General features: G+C 51.5%; 1 protein-coding gene across 1 annotated transcript; it reads left to right on the top strand.

Annotated features, from left to right (window-relative positions):
• The first annotated feature begins 302 nt into the window (after positions 1–302).
• LOC122064609 (epidermis-specific secreted glycoprotein EP1-like) lies at positions 303–1,877 on the top strand. Its single transcript, XM_042628332.1, has one exon. The coding sequence runs from the start codon at positions 376–378 to the stop codon at positions 1,705–1,707; it is 1,332 nt and encodes a 443-aa protein (XP_042484266.1). The 5' UTR covers positions 303–375; the 3' UTR covers positions 1,708–1,877.
• The last annotated feature ends 8,600 nt before the right edge of the window (positions 1,878–10,477 follow it).

The following is a 10,477-nucleotide window of genomic DNA, read 5'->3' as shown; positions in this document are numbered from 1 at the left end:
ATTCCTCAAAACCGTGTCCTCAAGATAAGCACGCCGGGGCAGGTGAAATGGAATAAAAGACTAATCAATGTCAAAGTCAAAGCCGTCGATAGAGACCTATGCACTAATGCCACCCGTTTGTCCCACATACAGTAGGCCATGGCCAGGCACTTAATTGCATACAGTCAAAACAGATAACTTTGACTCTCTTCGGAGTTGGGACAGAACCCGCCAGCTGCAATGGCTGGGAAGAGGTCCAAAGAAGTAGGCTCTCCCCCCCCCCCCCTCTCTCTCTCTTCCTCCCCCTTATCTGCTTTTCCTTAATAAATAGTTACCTTACTCCACTTCTAAAGAACCACCAAAAGAAAAGAAGGGATAGCCTTAGCCTTAGAGAAGATGTCTTCTTCTTCTACTACTACTATACTTGCACTAGGACTCTTCGCCTTCTTCCTTCTAACCATCTTACCCTTCACAGTTCAAGCCACTGTCCCCTCTTCCAAGACCTTCAAATTCATAAACCAAGGCGAATTTGGCGAATACATTGTCGAATACGGCGCTGATTACCGCGTCTCAGATATCCAAACATTTCCCTTCGCTCTCTGCTTCTACAATACCACTCCCAATGCCTTCACTCTCGGCCTACGAATGGGAAACCGCCATTCCGAATCAATCATGCGTTGGGTTTGGGACGCCAACCGTAACAACCCAGTTCATGAAAACGCTACTCTAACCTTCGGCACAGACGGAAATCTCATCCTCACCGACGTCGACGGTAGGGTCGCATGGCAAACCAAGACCGCCAACAAGGGTGTCGTTGGGCTGAAGCTAATCTCCAACGGCAACTTGGTGTTATACGATCAGAAGGGAAGGTTTGTATGGCAGAGCTTTGATCATCCAACGGATACACTCTTGGTGGGCCAATCACTTCGTCCTGGGGGACCCAACAAGCTTGTTAGTCGTCTCTCAACCGTTGATGGCTCTGAAGGTACTTACAGCTTTGAATTGGAACAGATGCGGTGGGCCATGTACATGAAGAGCAAGAATTCAGTTAAGCCTTTACTTTATTTTGGAGCTGAAGAAGGTGCTACCTTGACACGTTTGATGTTCAGTAGTGCACCTGAGACGAAAGAAGGTTATGCTTTTGAGTTAACGTTCGAGTTGGAGATCAATAATGTGTCCTCTGGGAGTTCAATCTTAGCCCGGCCCAAGTATAATTCGACTCTGTCTATGCTAAGAGTGGGATATGATGGTAATTTAAAGATCTATACTTACTATGACAAAGTGGATTGGGGTGCATGGGAGGTGACCTTTAGCCTTTTCGACAGGGAAGGGAAGGAGAGTGAATGCAAGCTACCTACAAGATGTGGGTCATTGGGAGTTTGTGAGGATGATCAATGTGTGGCTTGTCCTACTCAAAAGGGCATGTTGGGGTGGAGCAAGAGCTGTGCACCACCTGTGTTGCCTCCTTGCAACAAGGGTAAGGGTGGGGCAGGGGCCAAGGTGAATTATTACAAAGTTGTCGGTGTGGAGCACTTTATGAATGGGTACACAGAGGGAGATGGGCCTATGAAGGTCGTTGAGTGTAGGGACAGGTGTAGCAAGGATTGTGGATGCTTGGGCTTTTTTTATAGGGAAGAATCCTCTAAGTGCTTGCTGGCTCCAGAGCTTGGCACACTCACTAAAGTCTCCAACACAACCCATGTCGCTTTCATTAAGATCTCTAAATGATCTGGCTTTGGTTTTTAAAGGCTTTATCTTGCCTTCTTGCTTTAGTTGAATGAATTTGTCTTTTGTTTGGTATGAGGAAAAACAGAATGTATTTAACATGAAGGAGTTTGTATCTTTGTAATAATCAAGAACAGTCAGTCTCTAATGGAAAGTTCTTTTTGCCCTTTTCATATGCGTTTTTAAATGAAACTTTTGAAAATAGCTAATAACCCATAGCTAACCCATTATTAGAGAATGAAGAAAAATTTCCTTACATCCATAAGGACGGTTCATCACCATTTTAGGGTTCACAAATCCTAATAGGATTTTAATGTCTTTTCTTCAAAATGTCCTCTTCATACCACTGTGCCCATTTGAAGGCATCCATCTGAAGCACCCCGGTGAATGAGTCACCATGGACTTGGGTACAACCAATAAAATATAATGGCAATAACCTATCTAGTAGTCTCTTTATAAAGAGCTTTCTACCCAAAAAGAAAAAAAAAAAAAAAAAAAAAAAGAAGTCTATTTATCTAGCATGTTAACCATATCACAAATTAAAATGTCCAAAATACCATTAGAATTCTAGCTTTGATGCTTTCTCATAATTTTGTGGTTATTGTAGTACGGTTGTGGTCATGCTTGCATTAGCACAAGGTTTTAATTTCCTAAATCTATCCAATGCACTCTAATTGATCCCTCAATACCATTCATACTTGCCGGTGGGCTTGTGCCCAACTCGCCCAATACGGATCTAGAACAATTCTTTCCAAGCCCATATGACCAAAGAAACTTAGCCACCAAATCAAGCCCTTGATATGCTAAGTCCACTGCTCACCAATGCTAAGGCTTTCTTTGGTATAGTTTATGTTTATGTTTATTATCTATTTATGAATAATTAATTATAATAGATTATGGACTATATAAACAATAGCCGTTTGGGTATTGTTGGACATAATAGATTATTTAATGAAAAATAAATTTGGTATGCCTAATGCATAATATGTTATTTAATATTTCCTTAATCTCTGAAACAAAACTACAAAATCCTTTCCCTGGAACTAGAATGAAATTTTTGGGTGACACATAATTAGAAAGACAATCGATACAAGAGATATATTTCATTAGAAAAAAAAAAAAATCACCCAAGAAAATTTGAGATGAGAGAGGGAGAGAGAGGAAGAGCCGAAGACAGATAGAGACAAATGGAGAGAGAGAGAGAGAGAGAGAGAGAGAGAGAGAGAGAGAGAGAGAGAGAGAGAGGATGTCTCTTGGATATTGATATAGCCAAATCATACGGCTCAGTAAGGTGAGGACACGCGTCGCCCACCGGGACACGTGTCGCCCGCCAGGTAGGGAGTACGAAGACTCTATCATGCTCTGTCATGTCGTTTTGCATGAGGGGAATATTCCCCACAAGGTGGACCCCAGAAAGCAAGAGGAAACCCTAGCCCCGAAGAAGCATATAAGGAGGCCAAGAGGAAGGGAAGAGGTAAGCTCTCAGACCCTCACCATTACTCCCTTACTGAAAACTGTGCGGCCGACCCTAACTTGAGCGTCGGAGGACTAACCCCGGACAAAGCTCCAGGCCTCCGCCGTCTGTGCTTGTGCAGGACGAACTCGCGGGGTTTTTTGGCAGCAACAGATTGGCGCCGTCTGTGGGAACGACGGTAATGGTGGGGAGAACCTACAACCGCAAGAGGACGAGAGCGGCGTCCAACATGGACATGGGGGAAGAACCTTTAGGGGGGCTTCCTCCCTCGGCGGAGATAGGACGAGAAAGAGGCAATGACGACCGGGAAGTATCCATAAGGTACCCGCGCTCAGGCGGATATTCAGTACGCGAAGGTAGTGATCCTCCGCCCTCTCCCGAAGCGCAAGAATACGTGACGAGAGAGCAATTCGAAGCCCTCCAGAACAAGTATGACCGGATGGTCGAGACGATGAGGGAGGTCTCCAAAGCTGTCTCTCAGAGGACCGGCGGAGCATCGCCAGGCCCCCACATCCAGCCTGAGAGGGCTCGAGACGAGGATCGGAGCAGTACAAGATCTATAAGATCTGGTCATAACCTTCGAAACCGAGCAGTGAGGGAAAGTCCCTCACCCCGAGGTAGGACGCAGCGTGCCGCCAGAGATCCAGATGGGGATCGGCGCCGAGGAGACAATAAGAGGCATGAGGACTCGGGGTTAAGGCGGATGATCCTAGAACTGAAAGACGAGATCAAGAAGGTGGTAGAAGATCAGACGGGAACCCACGAGCCAGACCTCACTAATGACACGGCTCTAGCTGATGAGGTCATGAGGGATCCGCTCCCGATCGGCTTTCGCCTACCCAAGTATGACATTTATGACGGGTCTGGGGACCCCGTCGATCATCTGGAAGGCTTCAAGGTCGCCATGCAGTTCCATCGAGTCTCGAAAAACATTATGTGTCGCGCCCTACCATTAACATTCAGAGGAGCGGCAAGGCTATGGTACAACCGTCTACCGACAAAGTCGATCCACAGCTTCAGCGATCTAGGCTACTTCTTCGTGAAGGGATTCTCCAGTAGCCAACCCCTTCAGAAGACCACGTTGAACTTGACCAACATCAAGCAACATGAAGGAGAATCACTGCGAAACTACATGAAGCGCTTCCAACAAGAGAAGGTCACGATCAGAGGTCTGGACCCGAAAGAGGAGTTCACAGCCCTGCTGGGAGGCGTCAAGGATAAGGAGCTGAAAAGGTCTTTGGCGAAGTGTACACCGAGGAACCTGGCCGAGTTGAGAGCTCGATGCGATAAGTACATCCAGATGGAAGAAACCCTTCAAGCCGATGGAGCAGAACCAAGCCTCGTACAAGAGTAGCAAGCACACTCGCATTTTGTAATTTTTGCTCTTACGTACTTTTAAGTTGTAATTCCTCATCCTATACCCTGGAGGATCTTATTCATGGAAATTATGAAAGCTGGTTTACGGCAATTAAGAAGAACTCTCCTGTTTAGTGACCTTTACTCTGCCAAATGAATACATACGAAGGTCCTCACCTCGGTTGGGAGTTCGGCAAAAGCCGAACGGACCTGACCGAAGGTCCTCACCTTGGTCGGGGGTCGGCCAAAGCTGAACGGACCCGACCAAAGGTCCTTACCTCGGACGGTGCTCAGGCTAAGGCAGAGACGAACTGACCGAAGGTCCTTGCCTCAGTCGGGGCTCAAGCTAAGGCCGAGCCGAACTGACCGAAGGTGCTTACCTCGGACGGTGCTCAGGCTAAGGCCGAGCCGAACTGACCGAAGGTCCTTGCCTCGGTCGGGGCTCAGGCTAAGGCCGAGCCAAACTGACCGAAGATCCTTGCCTCGGTCGGGGGCTCATGCTAAGGCCGAGCCGAACTGACCGAAGGTCCTTGCCTCGGTCAGGGCTCAAGCTAAGGCCGAGCCGAACTGACCGAAGGCCCTGACCTCGGACGGTGCTAAGGCTAAGGCCGAGCCGAACTGACCGAAGGTCCTTGCCTCGGATGGGGAGTTCGGCCAAAGCCGAACAGACCTGACCGAAGGACTTTACCTCGGTTGGGAGTTCGGCCGAAGCCGAATGGACCTGACCGAAGGTCCTCACCTTGGTCGGGGGTCGGCAAAAGCTGAACGGACCTGACCGAAGGTCCTTGCCTCGGTCGGGGCTCAGGCTAAGGCCGAGCGAAACTGACCGAAGATCCTTGCCTTGGTCGGGGGCTCAGGCTAAGGCCGAGCCGAACTGACCGAAGGTCCTTGCCTCGGTCGGCGGCTCAAGCTAAGGCCGAGCCGAACTGACCGAAGGTGCTTACCTCGGACGGTGCTCAGGCTAAGGCCGAGCCGAATTGACCGAAGGTCCTTGCCTCGGTCGGGGCTCAGGCTAAGGCCGAGCCGAACTGACCGAATATCCTTGCCTCGGTCGGGGGCTCAAGCTAAGGCCGAGCTGAACTGACCGAAGGCCCTGACCTCGGACGGTGCTCAGGCTAAGGCCGAGCCGAACTGACCGAAGGTCCTTGCCTCAGTCGGGGCTCATGCTAAGGCCGAGCCGAACTGACCGAAGGTGCTTACCTCGGACGGTGCTCAGGCTAATGCCGAGCCGAACTGACCGAAGGTGCTTGCCTCGGTCGGGGCTCAAGCTAAGGCCGAGCCGAACTGACCGAAGGTCCTGACCTCGGAAGGTGCTCAGGCTAAGGCCGAGCCGAACTTACCGAAGGTCCTTGCCTCGGATGGGGAGTTCGGCCAAAGCTGAACAGACCTGACCGAAGGACTTTACCTTGGTTGGGAGTTCGGCCGAAGCTGAACGGACCTGACCGAAGGTCCTCACCTTGGTCGGGGGTTGGCCAAAGCCGAACGGACCTGACCGAAGGTCCTTACCTTGGTCGGGGGTCGGCCAAAGCTGAACGGACCCGACCAAAGGTCCTTACCTCGGACGGTGCTCAGGCTAAGGCCGAGCCAAACTGACCGAAGGTCCTTGCCTCGGTCGGCGACTCAAGCTAAGGCCGAGCCGAACTGACCGAAGGTGCTTACCTCGGACGGTGCTCAGGCTAAGGCCGAGCCGAACTGACCGAAGGTCCTTGCATCGGTCGGGGCTCAGGCTAAGGCCGAGCCGAACTGACCGAAGATCCTTGCCTCGGTCGGGGGCTCAAGCTAAGGCCGAGCCGAACTGACCGAAGGCCCTAACCTCGGACGGTGCTCAGGCTAAGGCCGAGCCGAACTGACCGAAGGTCCTTACCTCGGTTGGGAGTTCGACCGAAGCCGAACGGACCTGACCGAAGGTCCTCACCTTGGTCGGGGGTCGGCAAAAGCTGAACGGACCTGACCGAAGGTCCTTGCCTCGGTCGGCGGCTCAAGCTAAGGCCGAGCCGAACTGACCGAAGGTGCTTACCTCGGACGGTGCTCAGGCTAAGGCCGAGCCGAACTGACCGAAGGTCCTTGCCTCAGTCGGGGCTCAGGCTAAGGCCGAGCCGAACTGACCGAAGGTGCTTACCTCGGACGGTGCTCAGGCTAAGGCCGAGCCGAACTGACCGAAGGTCCTTGCCTCAGTCGGGGCTCAGGCTAAGGCCGAGCCGAACTGACCGAAGGTGCTTACCTCGGACGGTGCTCAGGCTAATGCCGAGCTGAACTGACCGAAGGTGCTTGCCTCGGTCGGGGCTCAAGCTAAGGCCGAGCCGAACTGACCGAAGCTCCTGACCTCGGAAGGTGCTCAGGCTAAGGCCGAGTCGAACTGACCGAAGGTCCTTGCCTCAGTCGGGGCTCATGCTAAGGCCGAGCCGAACTGACCGAAGGTGCTTACCTCAGACGGTGCTCAGGCTAATGCCGAGCCGAACTGACCGAAGGTGCTTGCCTCGGTCGGGGCTCAAGCTAAGGCCGAGCCGAACTGACCGAAGGTCCCGACCTCGGAAGGTGCTCAGGCTAAGGCCGAGCCGAACTTACCGAAGGTCCTTGCCTCGGATGGGGAGTTCGGCTAAAGCTGAACAGACCTGACCGAAGGACTTTACCTCGGTTGGGAGTTCGGCCGAAGCTGAACGGACCTGACCGAAGGTCCTCACCTTGGTCGGGGGTTGGCCAAAGCCGAACGGACCTGACCGAAGGTCCTTACCTTGGTCGGGGGTCGGCCAAAGCTGAACGGACCCGACCAAAGGTCCTTACCTCGGACGGTGCTCAGGCTAAGGCCGAGCCAAACTGACCGAAGGTCCTTGCCTCGGTCGGCGGCTCAAGCTAAGGCCGAGCCGAACTGACCGAAGGTGCTTACCTCGGACGGTGCTCAGGCTAAGGCCGAGCCGAACTGACCGAAGGTCCTTGCCTCGGTCGGGGCTCAGGCTAAGGCCGAGCCGAACTGACCGAAGATCCTTGCCTCGGTCGGGGGCTCAAGCTAAGGCCGAGCCGAACTGACCGAAGGCCCTAACCTCGGACGGTGCTCAGGCTAAGGCCGAGCCGAACTGACCGAAGGTCCTTACCTCGGTTGGGAGTTCGACCGAAGCCGAACGGACCTGATCGAAGGTCCTCACCTTGGTCGGGGGTCGGCAAAAGCTGAACGGACCTGACCGAAGGTCCTTGCCTCGGTCGGGGCTCAGGCTAAGGCCGAGCCGAACTGACCGAAGATCCTTGCCTTGGTCGGGGGCTCAGGCTAAGGCCGAGCCGAACTGACCGAAGGTCCTTGCCTCGGTCGGCGGCTCAAGCTAAGGCCGAGCCGAACTGACCGAAGGTGCTTACCTCGGACGGTGCTCAGGCTAAGGCCGAGCCGAACTGACCGAAGGTCCTTGCCTCAGTCGGGGCTCAGGCTAAGGCCGAGCCGAACTGACCGAAGGTGCTTACCTCGGACGGTGCTCAGGCTAATGCCGAGCCGAACTGACTGAAGGTGCTTGCCTCGGTCGGGGCTCAAGCTAAGGCCGAGCCGAACTGACCGAAGATCCTGACCTCGGAAGGTGCTCAGGCTAAGGCCGAGCCGAACTGACCGAAGGTCCTTGCCTCGGATGGGGAGTTCGGCCAAAGCTGAACAGACCTGACCGAAGGACTTTACCTCGGTTGGGAGTTCGGCCGAAGCTGAACAGACCTGAACGAAGGTCCTCACCTTGGTCGGGGGTCGGCCAAAGCCGAACAGACTTGACCGAAGGTCCTCACCTCGGTTGGGAGTTCGGCCAAAGCCGACGGACCTGACCGAAGGTCCTCACCTTGGTCGGGGGTCGGCCAAAGCCGAACGGACCTGACCGAAGGACCTCACCTTGGTCGGGGTCGGCAAAAGCTGAGTGGACCTGACCGAAGGTCCTTACCTAGAACGGTGCTCAGGCTAAGGCCGAGCCGAACTGACCGAAGGTCCTTGCCTCGGTCGGGGGCTCAAGCTAATGCCGAGCCGAACTGACCGAAGGTGCTTACCTCGGTCGGGGCTCATGCTAAGGCCGAGCTGAACTGATCGAAGGTCCTTGCCTCGGTGGGGGCTCAAGCTAAGGCCGAGCCGAACTGACCGAAGGTGCTTACCTCGGACGGTGCTCAGGCTAATGCCGAGCCGAACTGACCGAAGGTCCTTGCCTCGGTCGGGGGCTCATGCTAAGGCCAAGTCGAAATGACCGAAGGTGCTTACCTCGGTCGGGGTCTCGTACAAGGCCGAGCCGAACTGACCGAAGGTCCTTGCCTCGGACGGTGCTCAGGCTAAGGCCGAGCCGAACTGACCGAAGGTCCTTGCCTCGGTCGGTGTCTCGGACAAGGCCGAGCCGAACTGACCCAAGGTCTTCACATCGGCTGACTGAAGCTCTCGGTTGCAAGCAGAACTAAAGCGGAAGGAATAAGGCCGAAGGCAGGAAAAAGGGGGAAAAATTACAATTACAAAAAATTTGGTTACTCCCACAGGAAGAGACTCCTAGCGGGAGTAAGGGGGCTCCTGATATAGCCAAATCATACGGCTCAGTAGGGTGAGGACACGCGTCGCCCACCGGGACACGTGTCGCCCGCCAGGTAGGGAGTACGAAGACTCTATCATGCTCTGTCATGTCGTTTTGCATGAGGGGAATATTCCCCACAAGGTGGACCCCAGAAAGCAAGAGGAAACCCTAGCCCCGAAGAAGCATATAAGGAGGCCAAGAGGAAGGGAAGAGGTAAGCTCTCAGACCCTCACCATTACTCCCTTACTGAAAACTGTGTGGCCGACCCTAACTTGAGCGTCGGAGGACTAACCCCGGACAAAGCTCCGGGCCTCCGCCGTCTGTGCTTGTGCAGGACGAACTCGCGGGGTTTTTTGGCAGCAACAGATATATATATATATATATATATTTTCAAAGCAAAATAACAAACTAATAGAGTACGATAATTACAGCATACCCGATAGAGTTAGAGATTGTTTGTGGATTCTAGCTTATCGAACTAGATCCTTCACCTTAGTTACGTACATACTATAGTTTGTTAATCCGTAGGACTATATCTTGGAGTTCTTCAATCCGTAGGACTATATCTTGTTGGATGAAGGGATTTTTCTTATTAAAAAAAAAAAAATTACTCTTTTATCATTAGTTTTGAGCATTACAACATGTGCTCATTAATGGTTTACCGCTTAAACAACAACAATCATTTTATCTCAATAAATCATGAACACTTCCCTACTTGTTTATAAAGTTATTGATATCTTGATTTATTTTAATGATAAAATAAGTGCCATAAAGATGCCAAACACATCAATTTATGTTTATTTGAGAGATAAACATAAATTTAAACTATACCAAAGACAGTCTAAGTCTCGATCTGCACCTTTTCCTTCACTTGACACACGTAAGCTAGGGTTTCTTTCCTGTGAAAGCCTTCAAGCAGAGGAGATGACCTTTAGAATGTATACACATTAAACAAGCATTAATGTGAAGACATTGCAATCAAGTTTTCGCGTTCATATATATGGGAAATTTTAATTCATCGCAGTAAAGATACCTGAAGCTAGATTTATGCATGACGAGGGAACAAAGAGGGAACAATGAAAATGTGAGGGGATCATTTAAGAGAAAGGCTAAGGTAGGGCAGGAGAAAGACCATTGCAATGAAAGTACGGGAAGAGGAGAAAATGATTTCTTACAATGGGGGAAAATCACTAGTATATTCTTCAAGCAGTCTAGGATCAATGATGTAGTAACTTGATCCTCTCGTTTATAGCGGGATCTCATCTATCTACAATCTGAAAGACAAGTAACTTTGATTCAAAGCGGGTGTGTCTGCTGCTTTGAATGATTATGCACCATACTATGCAACAATCTTGGATGTAGCTTAAATTAAATGAAATAGCACAATACAACAAAAAAAAGTAGAAAATTGATGGATTTATTTTTGACTAATGTC

The sequence above is a fragment of the Macadamia integrifolia genome, unplaced genomic scaffold (assembly GCF_013358625.1).
Source record: "Macadamia integrifolia cultivar HAES 741 unplaced genomic scaffold, SCU_Mint_v3 scaffold1695, whole genome shotgun sequence".
Lineage (NCBI taxonomy): Eukaryota > Viridiplantae > Streptophyta > Magnoliopsida > Proteales > Proteaceae > Macadamia > Macadamia integrifolia.
Note: the sequence above shows the minus strand (reverse complement) of the source record. Positions and strands in the feature narration are given on the sequence as shown.